Consider the following 22,534-nt stretch of genomic DNA (forward strand, 5'->3'; position numbering starts at 1 on the left):
CCTGAAAGATGCGGGGAAATGTGTAGCTAGCGATGGACATTACTTTGAATAAAGCACTTTTGATGTTTCTCTAGAAATTATCGTGTTTTCTTGGATTACAAAATCCGCCATTATTAACTGGTACACCTAGTATTTGCCCAGACACTTAAGTGAGCTAAATGGCAAAGGAGAGGACTGTTTCCACCTTTCAGGAGAAACAATAGGTAGTCTATTGCTTACCATGTAGTTTCAAACAGGAAACATTTTCCAACATGTAAATAATATAGCTCATAGTGATTAATATTACAAATAATAGATTATTATGTAAAAAACGACGACTAATCCTTAATCATACTACTCTACCTGCCTATAACTGAGAATTGACTATAACTTATGTGGTTTTTTAAAAAGATTTATATATATATTTATATATATATAGATATATATTGATTTCAGAGAAGAATGGAGAGGGATAGATAGAAACATAAGTGATAAGAATTAGTGATCGACCACCTCCTGCACACCCTCTCCTGGGAATGGAGCCTGCAACCCAGGCATGTGCCCTGAGAATCAAACCATGAGCTCCTGGAATAAGAAGGTCAACACTCAACCACTGAGCTATGCTGGATTAGCTAAGATTTTTTTTTTAATTGATTTTTTTTTTAGAGAAAGAGGAAGGGAAAAGGAAACATTGATGTGAGAGTGGAACATCAATGGGCTGTCTCCTGCACGCCCCCTACTGGTGATCGAGCCCCAACCTGGGCATGTGCCCTGACTGGGAATTGAACCAACAACCTTTTGGTACACAGGATGATACCCAACCAACTGAGCCATACTAGCCAGGGCTATAACTTATGTCTTTTAAACCTGATTTTAACTGTAAAAATTTCATATGCATATCCAAATAGTCAAACTATTGCCACTACACCAGTCTTAGCCAAGGGCCAAGAGAAATGCATAAATGTTCTCACTTCATGATTTTACATGTGTAGGTATGTGGTTTCCTCCCTAATTCCCCTTTTTTACTGATTATAATGGTTTTGACTGTATGATTCTAAATAACAGGTTAGTATTTTTGGTGAGCCTTTAAAAGGGAGTGGAGCTAAATGAATGAATTCAATCTGCCATCTTCATCTGGACAACACATTGACTATAATTTAGAAAACCTACCACCACCCCTCCCCCCAACAAAAAAAACCTCTTTCTTGAACTGTTACTTTCATGTATGTATGAATTTATATCCTTCTATAATTTAAATTTTGAGTAGAATGTTTAGGAATTAGTGTTATACAAACAGAGGCTCATCTGGATGATATAGGGTTTATCTGGTCACTCCATTAAAATAAGGACATCAGAATGGGAAATGCCTACAGATGTATTGGATGTACTTCAATGTAAAGATAGGTTAGAACTATTACTATTCAAACTTAAAATGAAAATTTTAGTAATTTTGAATGCCTGGACTATGCATTTCACACAGCATCTCACTTTAAAAAGGCTTAAAATAGTTAACATTTTAGGATAAACATATATCAGGTAAACATTTATAGAGTGGTAACAGATATCAAAAAAGTCAACAGAAACTCTTGCCTTTCCAAAAATGTATAAGTGTATTTCCAAATATTTCTAAATGGTTCATCAGAAAGGACATGTTCAAATATATAGTCTTAAATATTTAGGGAAAAGGACATCATTGGAATGATCTTAAAACACACACAAACTTGCACCTCAGCCAACATTTTCAAACAAGTTTGTATATCTTACACTTAGGGTTAACTGCTAATTCCATTTTCCCAATTTATACATGCAATAACAGGGCTCAGAATGCATCATTTTCAATGCAGATTTAGATCATAGTTAGCTGGTTAAGTAGCCCACCCTTAATAACAGGGGTTACTAAGTAACTTTTGTTAGCTAATGACAATTTATTTTATTTTTTATTTTTATTATATTAGTATTCTATTGATTTTTTACAGAGAGGAAGGGAGAGAGATAGAGAGTTAGAAACATAGATCAGAGAGAAACATCGATCAGCTGCCTCCTGCACACCCCACACTGGGGTTGTGCCCGCAACCAAGGTACATGCCCTTGACCAGAATCGAACCTGGGACTCCCCAGTCTGCAGGCGGATGCTCTATCCACTGAGCCAAACCATTCAGGGTGACAATTTATTTTTATAAAAATAATTTTTGATTGATTTGAGAGAGAAACATCGATTAGTTGTTTCACTTACTTATTCATTCATTGGTCGATTCTTCTATGTGCCCTGCCAAGGGATCAAATCCACAACCTTGGCTTATAGGGACAATGCTTTAATCAACTGAGCTACCCAGCCAGGGCTATTTTTCTTCTTAAACTTCTCAGAATAGAATGACTTTTCAACACCTATCTGAAGAGTTCCTGTCTTATCTTCTAACAAAAAAAATTAATTAACTTTCTTACTTTCATAGCCAGAATGAATTTTTCATAACTAAATACTATTACAGGATGATGTGAAACAAATGTGGATTTGGGAGTGGTGACACCAGAGTAATTTTGAGTAACACTATGGCTATTCATTTTGGCTTTCAGGCATCAACACTTACAAGAGGATGTGACCCACTCTGTTTACATGGATAACAACTAAGGACAGTGTGGTCAGGGAGTATTAAGAGCAACATTAATGGGCAAAGAGCATAATTGTTTATCTCAGCTCCTCCTGTTAAGGTCATCCAGGAATGACGATTTAATAAATAGTTGTGTCTATATTAAAAACTTGATAGCAATGTCAACATCACTTAAGCTACATTTCACAGAATGTATGTTCTGCAACATATTACTAAGTATTTAGTGAAATAAAAAAACACACAAAACACACACACACACAATGTTTCATATTTTAAGTTGAGAAATGCTTCTTTAAAGAGGGATAAATCATGTTTTTTTTGTGTGTGTTCTTTTTTAAAAAATTGCAGGACTTCCTAAAACCTTTAATAAACTCATGTGCACTGTGAATTCCTATGATGTGATTTCAGGACAGAGCATTTCCAGGTTTATAGGACTAGCGACTCTTTCTTTAGAAAGCACTAATTCACATTTTCTGAAGTAATGGTGAGCACTAGTACTTGGGAAATCCCACATCTGTGGCCTCAGCAATGGGGTGTGTGTGTGTGTGTGTGTGTGTGTGTGTGTGTGTGGTGTGGTGTGTGACTGGTATCAACTGGCACAATCAGAAACACACCTTTGGTGTGTTTGTTTTCTATTACTACTAAAACAAATTGCCACAAACTTAGTGTCTTAAAACAACACAAATATATTACCTATAGTTCCCATATGTTAGAAGTCTAACCTGGGTCTCACTGGGCTGAAATCAAGGTATTGACAGGCTGCAATCCCTCTGGAGGCTCTATGGAGAATCTATCCCTTGCCTTTCCCAGTTTTGGAGGCTCCTGCATTCCTTGGTTCATTGCCCACTTTCTCCATCTTCAAAGCCAGCAACATCGCATCTCTCTGATCATTCTATTGTACTACCTCCTGCTGACCACGGACAAGGAAAGTTCCCAGCTTTTAAAGATCCATGTGATTCGATTAGGCACACTTGGCTAATCTCCCCATCTCAATGTCAGCAAAGTCCCTTTTTGCCATGTAAGGTAGCATGTTCACAGATTCCAGGGTTAGGGTTTGGACACCTTTGGGAACCATTATTCTGTCTACCGCCACTTGGGTCGATAAATCATACCTTCAGAATTTTGGCCAGCAAGGTCAACGAATAAGAAAGGGAGCAACTATTCCTACTGCTTGCTGGATTTCCCCCAACTATCACTTATAACTTCACAGTATCAGGAAAATCAAAATTATCATCTCATTAAGGGATGTAGAACAGTGAACAAAATATGGAACATGTTCCCAAGTACCAAGAACTTGGTTTTGTCTCCACAACGCAGAGAAGAGTGTACAAGTGCTCTGGGAATTCGATTCTCCACAAACAGGCAGCTGGCTGACCAACATTATGGGCCTGATTCTATAAGTTGTGCATTTTCCAGTAAGAGGTACTCAAATAACCCCCGTCGGCTTTATTGAAGCTTTCATTACTAAGGTAGTGTGCATTCATGTCCTTCTATGATGTATGTACTATAATTGTCCCACTTTGTGAGTGAGAAATTAATACACTCTATGGTTGTTACTTGACAAGATCTTACTTTCACCAAACCAGTAAAAAATACATCTGATTCCAAAGCCTGAGGTCTTAATCTTACGCAATACTGTGTCTATTCACTTTTATAACCCATCTCTCCTACAGGTCCTCCCCCTTCTATCCCAACCCAAGGGCTTCCTTATATGGTTCCAGGAGTGGGAGTAGATACAGTTATACTCATGCACACGTTCAGTGACGCTCTTTCTGTCATTTGTATCTTTATGAAGCTTTATGCCTTGATTATATGCCTTTCTGTTTTGATCTATGATAAGGTATGGAGACTGCTGGGCCACTAGCAGGATATGTCATGAGTACATGGCTTAGAGTCGCATCTAGTTTTAAAATGTGGCTAGGTTGTCACCTGCGAAGTAATTTAGCATGTTATGTGAGCATCATAAACTTCAGTTTCCTCCTCTTATGAGAGATCGGCAATAATATCTGCTTCAGAGGGTCATTGTAAGGATTCGAAGAATGATATATGCAAAGCACCTGATAGATAATAATAATGTATTATTATTATATAATGCAACAAACTGAAGTTGTTACTATTACCATCAATTCCTTGCTGTGTTTACCTACATAAGAGTGCTATGCAAAGTTCTTATCTCTATGGAAGGTGCGTATTGAAAACCTCTACTTAAATCAGTGACATTTGTACAGCCAACAATCCTAGTTTCATTCTCATCCTATTGTTAAGGTGTGGTTCAGGCTACTCAAAACAAATTTCTTCTAAAGGGCCAGGACTGCCGGGAGAACCGGGGCCTGAGACTTCTTGAAATTTGCTAATCACATCTGGTTTAGCTTTAGACATTTTCTGGGGTTTTGCCAGCAGCCACGACATTTTAATGGCTACAATAAACCTCAAAGCCTCATCAAATCTTTGCTGTATGTGTGAAAATTATGTCCTCTTCAATTAAACATTCAATCTAGGCTCACACCAAGGCCTTATGGAAAAGGCGGTGAAACCTGAATGGGGACGGGAGATGAAACGGACCGCCACGACTCTGGCCATCTTGCCAGATGGTATTTGGAAGAAAAAGAAATTCATTAGAGAACCAACGGTCTGTATTTTCTTTAAATATTTACTAGGTACCTTTCATGTGTTAAAAACACTGGCATCCCTAAAGATTAGCAGGGATTTTTTTGTTTAAATATTCAATGTGTGTGGGGGAGTCCCAGTTTCCTCAACCACCTTTATGGTACTTCCTTGGTGAAGTCCAAAACAAAGAAGAAAAATAACTGTGATGATCAGTTTTCCTTCCTAGGGCAGCCCCTCCAGCTGCAGAAGTTTGATATCTCCTTAAAATTGACTGAGAAAAGTGTCAGTTGAGTACTGAGATCTGCAATGACAGCTAGGAGTTCCCTAGAGAAAATAAGATACACCAAAGTGGAGAGCTTTGGGGGAACCCCTGCCTGTCCACTGTCTTCCTAATTCACTCTTCTCATCCCTTTTGTTACTTATCATCTAACACACTAGAGCGTCCAAGGGAGGTGGCCGAGCCAGGATGCCCAAAAGAGGAAGTCCCTGGAAGGAAGGCCCGGGAAGAGGAAAGAACACACACAGATCAGGCTTCTGTTCAAAAGACAAGAGGAGCGAGCAGGCCCAGGGTGTTAAAGGGGCCATGAGCTGGGGGGATGGGCATTCAAAGGCAGCCAAGGAGTGAACAAACATGGGTCTTCGCTGCCACTGCTCACCTGCAGCCATCCTGGGGACTGGCCTGGGCCCTAATTCCACCCCTGGAGAGGGACAGAGGAAACTACTCCATGATGGCTTACTCGGCTTTACTCAAGTAAGAATCAAGCTCCTCATGTTATACAAGAACAAAACTGTCATTTTTATTTATTTATTTATTTATTTATTTTTTATTTTTAGGAAAGGGAATAGAATAACCACAAGTCCACATATCGCATTCCTGAACAAAGCATTCATTTGGTTGAATTCATGCTCTCAACCACATCAACAGGAGGGGGGAAATGTCCACATGTTCCTTTAAAAATAATTTACAAGGTAAAAATATTCACTTGTAACCACCGTCCTTATTTGAGCAAGTTTATGCCCAAAGTAAAAACAAATGGCTTTCCCTGACACTCCGAGCAGACCTTGCCCCTTCACTTCCAGTTTCAAGCTGTTCTCTGTCTAAGACTTGGGTTTCTGAGCACTCTTTCACAATAAACATTTTTTGAATGTTTATTTTATGTCTTAGTGTAAAAATATTCCTGGTTCAAGATCTTCATTTCCTCAAGCTCGCCTTTTGGCACTCTGGGCTCCATTTCCACATTAACACGCTCCCTAAATCCTCCACAGAGCTCTTCAGTTGGACCTACACAAGCTCCAGCGCAAGTATTTATATTCTTGGACAAGGAGATGTCTCCACAGTGAAAACATAAGACTCTCGAAATGCCAAAGGAAAATTCCTGCCCAAGAGAAGCATAGTTTCACCTTTTAAAAAAGCCCAAAGGGCTTTCAGAATATTGTTTTGAATAATTAAAAAATGTAAAATAAACTAAAATAGAATGTCTTGCCATCCTTATTAGACTCATATATATAAACCAAATATATAGGAACACGGGTGTGCGTGTGCACGTGTGTGTGTGTGTGTGTGTATGACAAGAAGAGGGAGCAGATGTGGGAGCAGGGATGGAAGAGAGAAGGCAGCATAGTAAACTTGTTTAGAAAATGCATGAGTTTTAATCAGATAGAATTCAGTAAATCTGTTTTGCATCGCCTGCGTGAACATAACTTCTCTAAGCCTCATTTTTCTTATCTGTAAAAAGAAAGTTAGTATAGTTCCTGCTTTTAGGTTTGTTATAAGAATTATATGAGACCACAGTAAGCATCCAGTAAAGGGTTTAGGCTGTTAATATTATTATTATTAAAATTATATCTATTATATGTTGGGAAATGTAGATAAAACAAGATGTAGATATAACAAGTACTAACACAGTAAGAGAGAGAGACATATGTAAGTCCAGTGCCTCCAGAAAGTGCCTAGTGATGGAACCCTTTGTGAGAGCTGTAGCATACCACAGTTGAAGTCTGCACCCATTCCATTCAATGAGCCACACACAAGTAATCCTCTTAAATCATTTTTTAAAACTCTTAGCTATTATCCTAACGGAATAGTTCCTGTTACCTTCCAGTTGCCTCTTCAGTTTTCTCAAGTCTTTGATGAGGTCTTCAAACTTGACTTGGGAAGCCAGAAAGAAATCTTGTGGTTCAGGCAGGGGGAAAATGCTCTTTTCTGTTCCTGCTTCCTAAAAGATAGAGTGGAGAAGAGCACATTATACTTCCCAATTGTCACTTTCAGTTGAAATTCCAAAGCATTTCTTATTGAATGTTTGAATAAACATTGCAGCAACACTCCTCCGGGGTTCCTCAGTTTGGACTGGTTACTTTGAAGTGCTTTGGTGTGTTTCACAACATCTTTTTGCTCATACTGGCATTTAGATTGGCTATGGCATGGGTGAGGTTCCATGTTGCCTCATGAATGAAAGAGAAAATTGTCAGGTATGTCCTGACTTTGGGCACTCTATGTCCATGGAAAAGGGCATAGGAGGAACACATGAAAGTATTTAAATTAAAAGTCCCTGTTTGGGTTGCACATGGTAGCAATTAGAGAACTCAGCGTTGAGGTATGTCAATGGGTGTGAATTGGAAGGTACTGAGTAAGGCAGCACTTCAATGGAAGAAACAATCACCCTGCCTTACGCCTTTACCTACCTTCCTCTGAACCTTAAAGCACGCATGCACACGTGTGTGTGTGTTGGGGGGAGGATTGAATTCATATTTGTAAAAATTTTCCAAATGTTGTTTGGCTACTCTTACCACATATTTAACGTGGGCATGACTGGGTATAGTTTTTGACAAGCCCCACAACTATCCCTCAAAGAGCGCCTGAGCTGAGAAACTTCTTGAGGGACAAAACATTCATCAGGCACACTGAAAGATAAACTGAGCCTCAAATTTCTTTTCCAGTCTATCTGGCTTCTTCCTGGGTTGTTTAATGTAGCTTCATATCTTGCTCATCTCAGACAATCCTCAGGTCTCTCCACATAGGCCACTTTGCCAGCTTTCCTTCACATTCCATCTTTCCTACTGCTATTAGGACTGGTTCCAGACTCTAAAACTGCTTTACAAGGCACTTTATGATCTGGCCTCTGTCTACATCTCCAGCCTTATTTCTACCTTCTCCTTATTTCTAACTCCCTTCCTCAAACTTTCTTAAAATAATAGGTCAGGTCATGGTCTCTTGCCTCTAGGCTTTTGTAAAACTTATATGAAACGGTCCCCTTTTCCAACCCTTGCCCAGAACGGTTGGAACATGTTCATACCTCCTTATTCATACTCATCCTTCAAATCTCAAAACAGACATCACTCCCTCAAAGATTCTCCCTAAGTCCCAGCAACCAACTCTTGGTGTTTCCAAAAGCCCCTGGTATTTACCATTCTCACAGGACTTACCAACATTAATTTACAAATTGCCTGTTAGCTTGTACGTCTTCCCCACTAGACAGGAAGGCAGGAACTGTGCCTTGGTCTCCATATAGAATGTAACCTCTGGCCTTTCAATAAATTCTGTTTGGAAACATCACAGAAGAGCTACAAAACTCTGCTCTGGGAAATCTGTACCTTCAGCAGGAGACATCTAACTTACTTTCATATTTTCTTGTGGTTTCAGGGATTCCCTTGACTCTTTCCCTTCCTTTAAAACCTTTAGCTTTACTTGGAATGATAAAAGAAGGTGGTTCTCCTCATTTGCATAGGACAACATTTTACATGATCAAGGCACTTTTTTTCATCTTCCTATACTTATTTTACTACTTTAAAAACCATGGAAGCAGTATCCGGTCTGAGTGCCAAGATGGAACAACATCTAAGATGCTTGCCACAAAACTCCATGGTGATCTACACTGGAAGTACTCATGAATAATATCTCTTTCTATTTTCCAAAACTTTTTATCAAACTTAGTCCAGCTTCATTTTTCTTTTCTTTTCTTTCTTTCTTTTTTTTTTTTTTTTAATTGAGAAAATGCTGCTGAGCCAATCAGCCTGGTAGTAGTTCTGGTGAAATTTGCTCAATTAGAGTTCAAAAGACATGGCTCTAGATGGGTTTCTTTAAACTTCACAGACCTAGACTTGGACCCAAAACCTGGCATGAGTGGAAGAAAGCCTGGAACAGAAGTCACCTTTCTTCAGCTAATTGCTCATCACTACTAACCACAGAAATCATCACTTAGGCTCCTAAAGGGAGAGGATCGTTTAATAAATCATACAATTTTATGCTCTTGTTGAGTGAAATGCATTTTGCACAGTGAAAACTAGGGGAGGACCACACGAATGTTGACTTCTTATTTTTCCTAAGCCGGATCATTCCAAATTTGAAACTATTCTTACGGTAAGATTTTCCTCTAGGAAGCTGATTTCACTGGGTTCGGCTTTCTTCAACGAGCTGTATATCATAGGCAAATCTCAGTCTTCCTACACAATGCATCTGACTTGGTTGAGACAAATACCAGGAGGTATATCTGCTCATGTCAACCTGGGATTAGAAAGGTCACCTCTCACAATGCTTCTACGACACTGGTACCTGCTGCCAGAACTTGGGGTATGGTACGTACATATTGCCTGAAGCAATATACCTCCCCTCTCTACCAGAAAATAATTTTCACCTCCTCATACCTAATTCTTTATAGATGCCTCTTATTACATTCTTGTCAATATTTGCAGAATATACAACTCAGCAAGTATTTATCAGGCACCTACATTACAGACACTAGAAAGAGACAATGAGTTCTGGATCTCAGGGAGCAATACCAGGGCGATGGTAATTGCTCATTGATATCTGTAGATGAGGTAGAAAACATATTTTAAGTGAGTCATGAAAACAAAGTGTTCCTGGGCTTAAAACGAGTAAAAGACAAGGAACTGAGCAAAGCCCTCTTGGAAGAAAGGTCATGTAAGATTGCAATATTTTTATTATATCTTTTTTTCCTTTTACAAAAGTGACACACGTTCATTAGGTTTAGTAATTAAAAGAAAGAAGAAAGTAAAAATCTCTTACAATTCTACTATCCAGAAATAATCAAACATTTTAATATATATTTTTCCAGGTATTTCTGTGTGTATTTATATTTACATATTGGAGATCACCGTATATATTATTCTAAACACAATTGTAATTTAAAAGCAGATCAAGAGCATTTTCCAATGCCAGTAAACATTCTCTTAGACACTTTCCATGGTAGCATATTCCATTGTATGACTCTAGCATAATTTATTTGACCTTAGTTTCTACCTTTGGACACCTACTAAACAATTCCATGATATTTTGCTACTACAAATTATTTCAAATAAAATAGTGATACATGTCCTTATTTTTTCCTTAGGATAAAACTCCTAGAAATATGTATAATACTCCACATATTCATAGGGCTTCAGATACAGAACGGTCAAAGTCTCACTAGCCCATACAGCACATGTGAATTAGGAAAAGGGGTCCCCTGTAAGCCGACACAGCTCTCTGGGCAAACAGCTTGAAAAGCACATGGTGAGAAATTTTTTCAAGGTACCCATTATGGACATATAGTTTGGTGAATCCAGAGCAAACTAGATAAGGGTCTCATTTGACCTATAGATCTTAAACAGATAGGATCTCAGTCAATCATACAAGACAGACCCTAGAAAGGCTGGATCAATATAGATTGCTAATTCTATACATATAGTTGGCAATTTATATCTTCTATTTGTTTTCTGTGGTTACCTGCAGTCTGTTTTGCCACTATTTTTAAAATGAGAAGGAATGAATTGATTTTTGCTTATGGCTTTTGAAGAGCTCACTATATAAACTTTTTCCCCAAAAGGTATTTTAATTATTTTAAGAGATATTCATAAGACAAAAGAGAAGTTTTATATAAAAAGGCTAGTGACAAGAATAGTTCCAATTAGGGAGAACATCAGATGTAAAAACACATCAGGAAGAAAGCACAGGGTGTGTTTGGAAAACATCAAGTCTTGAGTTGAAGCATAGAATGTGCATAGAGGGAAAGTAATAAAAATCTGGTTGTAAAACACTGGCATTAAATTGGATAGAGTCTTAATTCACTTGAAAAAGGGGAGCCATTTTGTTTTGGAGTAAAAAAGTGATGTGAAATGATCAGAACTATAAAATGTAATCAGGCCACAGGCCATGGGATGGACCAGAATGGCAGGGAAGCCAGCCGGGAAGTAATCGAAATTCCCTAGGTGAGTTATCACAAAGCCTGAATGGGCAGGGGTCACTTAGGATAAAAATCAGGGAAGAATACAACAAAAAATTTGAATTGAAGGACAGAGATCAACAAAAGAGAAGCACCATTTCATGTCTAAATGACCAAAATTATAATATCCTTAATAGAAACAGGGGAGAAGTGGAGGGGTGGGGTGGGATGAGAATCCTGGTTGTAGATATATTGAGAACAATTAGATAAACCCACCAGGAGTGCAAGAAAGAGAACTATAAACCTCATCAGTGCTTAGCTGGTCGTCTGGATGAAATTGCAGGCCTCTTAAAACTAAGGCTCTGGCATCTTTACTTTCCTTCCCTCAGTACCTAGGAAAAACTCTGCTTCCATGGATAGTTAAGCAGGAGTCCTGACAACATTTTCCGGAGACTTTTTCCATTCATCTTGATTGCTAGATTTCTCAACATCTTACAACAGTACCTCTTTCTTCTCAAAGTTAGGACTCCTTGTTCTCAATTTAATGAGGAGGAATAAAATACAGAAAATTATGCTCAGGTAGATTCTCACAGAAAATGTTATTTCTAATTGCAAATGTAATTTAAGCAAAGAGGAGGGATTTCAAATTCCACATCTGCAACTTGTTCCCAGATGAACATTATTGAGAATGTCTTGGGCATTACTGAATATTAATTTCCTAAATTTTGGTCTGCATCCCAGAATCTAGTTTCAAATATAACCACTTACTGAATGGCTAGACTTCACAAAGGCCCTGGCAACCTGGTCAGAAGGCACCGGGATACTGGGGGTTTCTCCGAAGCTGTGTCACACAACGGAGTGAGGGTCAGTAGACCCGTACCACCAAATAGAGCTTCTCTTCACAATTGGCTTCAGTGTTTCCATCTATAAACCAAGGAAGCTGGCTAGCTCTCAGATTCTATGTTGGACCTGAAATCCATCTATCCATCCATCCATCCATCCATCCATCCATCCATCCATCCATCATCTGATTGCTGAATGCCAACAATGTGTAAGAGTTGAAGTCCCATTTGTGTAGTTTTCCACATAATGCCATTTCTTACCTGATCATAGTAACGCAGGTAGTATTTCACGACATAGTCCACCAGATTAATCCCATTATCCTAGGTTTAAAAGAGAAACTTAAATGATAATCATTCACATGAGACTCTGCTGTATTATACAGCTGAGAGCAAAAAATCTCAGTTTATGACCTTAACACTTTTAGTTTGTGATACCTGGTCCTAATTCTGAGACTGGCAAGATTTCTCTCTCTCTCCTCCTTGTCCCATCCATTTTTTATGGCATCCACGCAAAGAAATAACACTACACTGCTCTTTGTGGGGTAAAAATCCCCCAAATAATCCATAAGACCTCTAAGGTCATGGCTAAAACAAACAAACAAAATAAATAAATAAAACACAGTCTCTATATTTTCTGGCATAAAGCCAAGTCAGGAGGGGGTAGGGGAGTGCTAAAGGGAACCAGGGACTAGAACAGAAAACCATCCCTCCCTTCCCACCTTTCAAAAGATGTGTGTTCTTAATAGTGTGAAAAACAATCAGGACAGCTTAAAAGGAATGCCATGCCACTTTATGACCCTGGGAGGCCAGGCCCTCCCACAAGGCAGCCTTTGAGTCTTGTTCACATGGATCTAATTCTAATTTGCCTCTGTGTTTCCCCTCCCTCCACTCCCACTGCCCCCCCAATAGGATGCCTAGGTATGGCTGGTTGTTTCTAAAGAGGTGGCTCTGCAGGGGTGTGGAGCCAAATGATAATCAGGCTCAGAGAGTTTGACAGTAACGTCCAGCCTGATTGTTGTGGGCAAGAGAGTAAGTCAAATGCTCACCTCAGCATTGGTCCATTCACAGGAATGAATAAATTACAAGTGGCCAACAACAAATTCAAGCCTTGTGCTATGGCTAATATCATATGCTGTTTTATTCTCTTGCTGCAATTCAACATCTAATTGCATTTTAAAGCAAACAAATGTGTAGTGGGAATTTTGCCATCAAAATAAGATCAAACATTAAAAAAAAAAGCTATTTTATTCCAAAGTCAAAAGAAAGCAAAGGAAAAGTATATTGTTATGGGGAGGACGGAGATAAATGGAACAATCAGGAATAGGTTTTCTTTTTTTAAAATTAAAGGGATAGAGGGAAAATAATGGCAGATCATAGACATTTATTACAAAACAAATAAATACCCGACTTTTGACATCCTTGAGTTTGGGCAGAATTTCTAAGCTGTATCCATCTGCTTGTCCCCGAGTCCTATTTCCTCCATTCATATAATTTCCAAAAGCCAGAATGAGAGCTAAAATATCCTTCACACTCTTCATGTGCAGCAAGCCCTGTGATGACAAACACCAATGATTATGCAGCTGAACTCCAAATATAACTATGTCCATTCAACAACAAATATTTATTGAGTACCCAATAGGCTGTTTGGTGGCATGTTACCAACAGAATTAACAGTTAGCAAGATGGAAAATAAACTTTAAGCCTTAAGTGTCTTTTAAAAAATACATTAAGAGTCATCATTTCCTATCCTTTCAGTGAATTATACTATGTGTGGGTTAAAATTAGTATTTGTATTTCCATTTGAGCCAGTTTATTTTGTAAATACTTGAAAGTATTTATAAATTCAGGAAAGAGAGTTGTTATAGTTAGGCTTCACATTCGATGACTTGCAAGTAGAAAGGGGTTTAATATCATTTGAGGATCTGTTTTTGGACTATTATCTATGTAAACAGTACAGTTAAGTGTATGGTAGTTATAATAACATGTCAATTCTTCCTTATTTGTGGTTCTAACCCTCAGAGGTGAACTACAATCAGGTAGTTCAAGGCCAGAGGCTACCTGTATTAAGTGTTAGCTGATATGTCTATTCACTGTTATCATTTCAAGCTGCTTAGAGTTTTCTTCGCTCCCCATTTCATTTGTTCTCTCTCTCTCTCTCTCTCTCTCTCTCTCTCTCTCTCTCTCTCTCTGCTTCAAGTACAAACTCCAAATAGATACTTTTCCCCTTTCTCTATAGTCTTAGTTGGCTTTCTTTTATTTTAGGAAAAGAAATCCAAATGCAGCTCTAGGCTGACTTCTGCTCCTGACTCTCTGGGCACTATTAAAGGGTACATATTATACTTTGGTATATATGCCTTCCTTATTGAAATCTTTTATATTTTAGAAAGAAAAAAATAATGCCTTCAGATAAGTAACTAAGTATTAAACTAAAAGCTACAGTATTTGTGGAGAGTGTGCTTAAGGACATGGGTCACTGGGAGAAAAAGCCAAATGCTAGAATTTAACTTTATAATGAATACCAATATGGTAAAGCCAACAAAAATTTATTTGCTCATCACTCATTATCATAATCATTTGTTTCCTTTAACAAATCTCTAGAATATTTTTATTTCACTATGTAGCACATTTCAGATGGTCAAATTCATGGGTCTGAGGCAAAACCTCTTTCGTAATCCAGACAGTGAGTAAAAAATAAACTATACTATTTGGGTTGGTGTTAAATGGCCAGTATGTACATTGGAAGGTGTTTGGAATATTTGAGAAGAAATCTGTAAGAATGACATTTTTTCCCCCTCTCTTCTTTTCTCTCTCCCTCTCCCTCGCACTTCATCTCCATGCACACACATACTCACACTTAGGCAGGATAATAGTTACAGCTATACTTAGAAAAACACACAATCTTAAACCCAAAAAGTTTTGGCAAAGGGACTCTAGCTGATCTCTCCCACTCCCAGCTTCCTCCTTTACCTCTAATAAGGACAAAGTTGTCTTTTTAAATTAGACAGCAACATACCTTAGAAGCTCGTGTGATGATCTCTACTTTTCGATGCAAGGAGGTGATGCCTTCGGAAAAGACAGATCTGAAGATGATACACTGGGCACGCTCAGCAAAATTAGGGATCTGGGCTAATTCACGTAAAAATCTGTAAAAATTAAGAAGGAATTATCTAGCTTCATATAAAATCACAAGGAAAGTACAAAGACAGCTGGAAAAGATCCATCATGAGAGCATTCCTTATTTGACAATTAATTTAACAAACTTAAAAGGTACCAGGCTAACTTAAGCAACTCTAAGGCGATGTGTTCTACTGTGGATAACAAAGCCACTTTTCAAAAAATGGGTTTTTATGGTAGTAAATAAATGCATAGGGGCCAGTCAGCATAGCTCAGTGGTTGCACGTCGACCTATGAACAAGGAGGTCATGGTTCGATTCCCAGTCAGGGCACATGCCTGGGTTGTGGGCTCGATCCCCAGTGTGGGGTGTGTAGGAGGCAGCCGATCAATGATTCTTTCTCATCATTGATGTTTCTATCACTCTTTCTCTTACTCTCTGAAATCAATAAAATACATAGTTAAAAAATAAATGCCTGGTATATAAATTACTTTAGGAACAGAAAATTAATGCAATTATAATGAACCACAACAAGTTATCTATTTCCTGCTGCCCAATTAAGAGACTAAACCCAAATGAGAAGTGTTAGCCTTTAGGGCATGAGAAAATATATACAATATACTTGCTGTATAATGCAGCATTCTCTAAGGATATATTTATACAGGCTGAGTAAAGTGAGGACTGGAGATAAGTGGTACAAAATCTCTTACTGAAGTGAGATTTTTGCTTAATGAATTAGATAATAGTCAATAATGTCCCTATTCTGCAGGTATTTGTTTACTCTTCCACATCAACTTACCTATATAAACAGAGCTCAGAGCTCAGTGCTTGGAACAAAGCAGTACTCAATAAGTGGACACAATCTAAAGCTGCTTAAAAACTGTGGCAAGGCAGATCTTAAAGCTAAAGGTGAGTACTAACCTACACACAAAAGCTCACTGTCTGAGCAGTTGGGCACCGGTGCCCTTTGCAAAATTAAGTTGGAAGAACTACATACTCTCCTGGCCAATCACCAGAGGAAGGGGCATAAAACTAAATGGGTGGAAAGAGTTGGATGTGAACTCAGAAAAGGAGAGAATCCACTAACAGCAATTAAATTCATTTTGGGGTCGAAATGATTATTACCTGATATTTCTGAAAGCCTTGGTCAACTCATAGCATCATTACTTTGACATTTTGCAATCTCTGCCCAAGAATGCTTGCGAAGCTGGGGCCTCCTTCTTTCCATGCCTGAAGTAATTCCCTTAGCTAATACTTGGTGCCTCTTTTACTTTTTTTTTTAGGGAGTTCTGGGTGTTAATAAGATTCTAATTATCAGCTGTTTTTCTTATTTATCCCACAACCAGGTAATATCTTCTTTAAAAAATTTTTTTTCTTGATTGGATTTCCTATATTTAATCTTCTAAGCCAACTCTTCTCATTGTGTGTGTGTGTTTTTTTTTTATTGCTTTTTAGAGAGAGAGGAAGGAAGAGAGGCAGAGAGACAAAAACCTCAATGCCAGAGCGAGACATCTATTGGCTGCCCCCTGCATGCCTTCCACTAGCGTTTTAAGCTACAACCTGGGCATGTGCTCCGAACGGGAATTGAACCAGGGACCCCCTCAGTGCACAGGACAACACCCAACCGAGCCGCACCAGCCAGGGCTCCTCTTCTTTTTTGTTTTTAAATGACACAGAGATGAAGTAAAGAATACCCATAAAGAAGCCACACCTGTGCTTTAAATTTCTGTAATGGATTCTTATGAAAATCATGTAATGGGATATAAAACCCATACGATTTCTGATTAGGACAAGATGAAGAAATGACATGTTTATGTAAATTGTTTCTTCATAAAATTAGTATTAAACCACTGATTTATTTATAACTGGAATTAGGGGCACCACCAGTTTTCACAAATAGGAGGAGTAAAAAGCTTGCGGGACAGGGGCGTTTGGTACTGTGGTGACACAGGGAACTTAGTTACGCAGATGCTGCTGAGAGCCACCTCAAGGGAAGTGCCCCGCTTCCTTCCTCTCCCAAATGTGACTGTGAGGCTCTATTCCCAAGCAGGACCTGATCCCCAGCGTGTGCACACTTCCTAGAGTAATGAACACAGAGTGAAGCATTTGCAGAGACTGTGTAAGAGAATATACTGCTCAACACCTTAACTCAGCAAGAAGGACACAGATGAAAAGTGCATGTTGCTTGAACAATTACTTATAGCTAGTTTCGGAACAGGAGGTTCGGGACCAATATGAGGAGACAAGCCCATAAGTTCACCAACTTATGTTACACGTAAGTGCTCCCAGTGATGGGGCTATTAACAGGAGCTATGGAAGTCACACGTAGGGCACAAAGACAGAGTCGTGAGGGACCGGGTCAGCCACGGTTCCCTGGAGCTCTCTCTGGTGCTGTGCAGAGCCTAGATGGCTTGCATGATATTTGTGGGGGAGGTGAGGAGGAGTCAGATGCTAAAATGGGGCATGGTGTTCTAAAGAGTTTAAACTTTGTCTAAATGAATGTAGGGTTTTAAACAGAGGAGGGACCCTTTCAGCTTTTTGTTTTAGAAAATCACCATGGCCCTGGGTTGGCTGACTGATTGGCGGTGACAGCAGATCTGAGGCTGGAAGACCTATACAACCGCAGTTGCAATATTCTAAGAGGGAAGGCAGGAGGGCCTGCAGTATGAATGGAGAGGGAAAATGGATGAGAAAGCTACAAGGCAGCAAGAGCCAGAGTAACTGACCAATCCCAAAGGATTCTGAGTAGTGTCCACAATGACTTGTAAGTTTTTGACTTAGATACCTGGTGGAATGTGAAGATGTGATATAATGGGGAAGCGAATTTGGGGGTGGGAGGAGATGATTTTATGTCACATTCTGTCCAAAAATAGCCATGCAAAGCTGTCAGAAATCATACCATACTCCTTTCCCATTTATCTGGGAAAATATCAGAAGGATAAGTAACCTCAATGGCTATAAAGCAAGTGTCTGATAAATACCTTATCCCCCAATTGTGTTTCAATCGCTAACCATAAGAACTCTGAGTTTCGTAGTTTGGGTCTTGGTACTTAAGAATATTTACAGATTGATTTCCTTTGGACTTGTCTAACTTTATACCCTAGTGCCAGTAATTAGAACTACATACCCTCCAAAGAAGCCTTTCTTTCCCCAGGTTAGGTTCATTTTCCCAGGAAGAGCTACACTTTCGGCCTGTATATAGGAGGGGAGTTCTACACCTCACATTGTGTTGGTTACTCATCCACAGTAGCAACTCACCTGACAGGTGGAATGACGTAATGTGCCCATTGGTTTTAAGGACCTAACATTTGGTTTATCATCCCCCAAGCCCCCGAATGGTATTATCTCAGGTGTGTGTGCGCACACAGGGCTGTGTACACAACATCATTTCATGTTGTAACCTGTGTTCTTCCATAGACGACTCCACTCTCAGAGCCTTGTTTCAGAATCCATGTATCTTCCCGAGGTAGCTGTGGGCCCTAGTGGAGCATCCTGATAGGCTGTATATGTGTCCTCACTCAGCCACAGAAAGCTTGCATCAGGCCCAATCAAACCCAAGTCTCACCTCACCTCACCTCACCTCACCTCACCTCACCTCACCTCACCTCACCTCACCTCACCACCTCAAGGTAAAGTGTAAAGAGACAAGGGCCATCTCTGAAGGGAGCAGCTCTCAACCTGGTCCCAGGCGGATGACACCTTTATGGGAAATGGCTTTCTAATCTTGGCACTGGGGTGCAAGAAAGCTGATGAGGTGAGTAATGAGGCCAGTCTCTCCATGCTATGATTTATAGGACTGGGCACCACACGGTTCTTAGGAAATTGTAAAGCCAAGACTTCATATTTTCCAGTATGTACAACATGCGTACAGTCAACTAACTTGGAGCTAATGGCAAAGGAGTTGCCAGAAAATCAAACTCTGGCATAGATCAAACAAACACTGTACTGTGCAGGAGATCGAAAGCAAAGGTGGCATTCACTCCCTGAACTCCCCATCTCTGTGCCTTTCCCTCCAGCAACTGAATCCAGGTACATCACCTTACCAGGACAACACACAGGCCTCTTTGCTATCAGTCACAACTTAGCATGTCCAGGAAGCTGTTACAGTGACCATTTACAAACTTTAAAAATGGGCTTCAATCCAGATCACTGGGAGAGAAAGCAGGAATAATGAGTTATATGTAGTCTTGGCTGGTGTGGCTCAGTTGGTTAGGCATCATTCCAGGAATTGAGGGGTCACTGGTTCAATTCCAGGTCAGGGCACATGCCTGGGATCCCCACTGGGGTGTGTGCAGGAAGTAGCTGATTGATGTGTCTCTCTTCTCCTCTCCCTTCTTTTCTCTCTAAAAATCAATTTAAAAATCTCAAAAAAAGTTATATGTTAATTACCTGCCACCATTATTGTGTCCTGGCAATTAACCTTGAAAAATAATGCTAGAAAGGCATTAACACAAAAGGAAAAGGGGAATACTCCCAGTAACAAAAACCAACTGTTCATTTTACTGGGTCGGCCATGCCCATAGAGCAGGTGTTGAAAATTGCAGCCCACAGCCAAATTCAGCCCACCACTTGTTTTGTATGGCCCATCAACTAAGAATGGCTTTAACAATTTTAAATGGTTGAAAAACATCAGTAGAACGGTAACATTTCATGACATGTAAAATATGTCAAGTTCAAATTTCAGTGTCTGTAAATACAATTTTATTGGGATATAGTCACACCCATTTGTTTATGCTTTTGCACTACAACAGCAGGCTTGAATAGTTCCAATAGATCGTATGACCCACAAAGCCTAAAATAATTACTATCTGGCTCCCTACAGGAAAAGTCTGACAACTCTAGGCTTAGAGTATCATTACTCAAGGTGGTATAGTTGGCCCTAACCAAATGCTTGTCCTTGTTAGGGACTAAATATTTGTGCCCCCAGTGATGAGAGGTAATTAGGTCACGAGGGTAGAATCCTCATGAGTGCAATTAATGCCCAGAGACACAAGAGCTTGCTTCCTCTCTTTGCTTTCTACTATGTAAGGCAGCGGTTCTGAACCTGTGGGTCGCGACCCCTTTGGGGGTCAAACGACCCTTTCACAGGGGTCACCTAAGACCATTGGAAAACACATATATAATTACATATTGTTTTTGTGATTAATCACTATGCTTTAATTATGTTCAATTTGTAACAATGAAAATACATCCTGCATATCAGATATTTACATTACGATTCCTAACAGTAGCACAATTACAGTTATGAAGTAGCAACGGAAATCATTTTATGGTTGGGGGTCACCACAACATGAGGAACTGTATTAAAGGGTCACGGCATTAGGAAGGTTGAGAACCACTGATGGAAGGATACAAAGAGAAGTCAGCAGTCCTATTCTGGCATCCTGATCTTAGACTTCCAGCCTCTAGAATTGTGAGAAATAAATTCCTGTTGTTTATCAGTCAAACAGTTTAGGGTATTTTGTAATAGCAGCCCAAGCTGCCTAAGACAGTCTTCAAATACTCCCCATGGCCTTGTCAGTGTCCAAATACTCCATTATTTTTTATTTTATTTTTATTTTTTAAATAAATTTTATTGATTTTTTACAGAGAGGAAAGGAGAGAGATAGAAACATCGATGAGAGAGAAACATCGATCAGCTGCCTCCTGCACATCTCCTACTGGGGATATGCCCGCAACCCAGGTACATGCCCTTGACCGGAATCGAACCCGGGACCTTTCAGTCCGCAGGCCGACACTCTATCCACTGAGCCAAACCGGTTTCGGCCAAATACTCCATTATTAGTCACTTTTCAGTGATTAGCTTGTTAGTGGGGATTAGTTTATTGTATTAGGAATTAAGACTTGGGAGTAGACCACAGAATCCCTCAGCAGTGGGGGTTGATAAAGGGCAGTGGAACTCTATTTGCATTAATTCACAATATTACTAGGTTTTATGAACTAACTGCAGGGGGAGAGGGGGGGAGTCCTGACCTATGCTGCATGTGAGAACAATTCACCCAAGGTTCCCAAAATTATCATGAAGGTTGGTCAATAACTGAATAACCCTAGAAATCTATTCAGACCAGGCATCCAAGGGGCGAGGTGCATTCTAGAGCAGCGGTCGCCAACCGGTGGTCCGCGGGCCACTGGTGGTCTGTGAGGTCTGAAAGGTTGGTGACTGTTGTTCTAAAGGACCCAAGGGCAAGGCAGGAAGGTTTCTGTACAAGCCACTGAACCTCAGATGCCTCCAGGGCTGACTTGTTAGCTAAAGCTTGATCACTCTTCTCTTTGTTCCCACCCTTGCCTCCTCTAGGCTGAGAGGGGTGGCCTGAATTGGATATGAAGCACTCAAAACAGCAACAGGCAAAGGAGCCCTGTGGTTGCTCTGGACTCACTGCACATGTGCACAGAGTTTGGACTTTGAGTCCTGGGTGGGGCCTGGGGGCTGCAGAGCCGCAGAAGCTTCTCTATGGTTTGCAGATCTAAGAGCCCAGCCAAGGACAAGAGTCACTCAGTTACACATTGGAGTTCTGGGTTTTCAAAGGATGTGGCAGACACCCCAAACTATAGAGCAAACAACTCTAGATAGTGAATGGAGAGAAAAGCACACTCCAAGAGAAGATGAAAAAGTCACATCTAAACTGGGCAGAGCAGGTGGAGAAATTCGGGGAAAAGCTGACACACGCAGGCTACATTTACTGGATACGCCACTTAGGAAAATCAAATGCTGTGCTGTACTCTGACATATCTTCTCAACTGCATCAGCAAATCCTTAAACAGAGCAATGACTTCTTCCTTCCTCAGTTACCCTTTTGGCCAGAATGTTTAGTCTAGGAGGAATTAATAAGTTGCTAGAACAAGAAAGGGGAGTCATGAGGGTGGGGAGAGGGGTTGAGAAATAGTCTATCCAGCAGCACAAATCTCCCGGGTGCTTTTCCCAGCAGGCATGTCATTCTGCTACATGCAATAGGTCAGAGGCATGGTAGAGCTGAGACTTAACTCACTGCACCATTTAGAGGTGATTGTTCAAAGCTGGGAGGCAGGGAGAGAGGGGCTGCACTGGGGCCCAACAGAAAAGTGTTCAAGCTTTCTTACTGCTCAGGTTTATCCAGCAGCTTCAATTCTTCTTCTTTGGATGTCTCATAATACTTTCTTATTTTAACCAATTCATCCTCTTGGGCTCTCTGTGTTAAAAAGGAAACAAAACAAAATAATGAGCACTGAGGATCAAGCAATAATTCATCTCG

At 39.9% G+C, this 22,534-nt stretch overlaps 1 protein-coding gene across 4 annotated transcripts in view; it reads right to left on the reverse strand.

Moving 5' to 3' along the window:
- Nucleotides 1–22,534, reverse strand: part of FMN1 (formin 1) — a 302,227-nt gene that overhangs the window by 132,890 nt on the left and 146,803 nt on the right. For 3 of the 4 annotated variants that reach the window (XM_059705564.1, XM_059705574.1, XM_059705583.1), the window contains exons 8-12: nucleotides 22,383–22,471; nucleotides 15,206–15,335; nucleotides 13,596–13,742; nucleotides 12,454–12,513; nucleotides 7,288–7,408 (exon numbers count right to left, since the gene is read on the reverse strand). In XM_059705564.1, the coding sequence (XP_059561547.1) occupies nucleotides 7,288–7,408; nucleotides 12,454–12,513; nucleotides 13,596–13,742; nucleotides 15,206–15,335; nucleotides 22,383–22,471 (547 nt within the window). Of the gene's footprint in view, nucleotides 1–6,822; nucleotides 6,919–7,287; nucleotides 7,409–12,453; nucleotides 12,514–13,595; nucleotides 13,743–15,205; nucleotides 15,336–22,382; nucleotides 22,472–22,534 lie in introns of those variants that run through there. The other variant, XM_059705591.1, reaches the window with a different exon arrangement.

Source organism: Myotis daubentonii, chromosome 1 (genome assembly GCF_963259705.1).
Source record: "Myotis daubentonii chromosome 1, mMyoDau2.1, whole genome shotgun sequence".
NCBI classification, from domain to species: Eukaryota; Metazoa; Chordata; class Mammalia; order Chiroptera; family Vespertilionidae; genus Myotis; species Myotis daubentonii.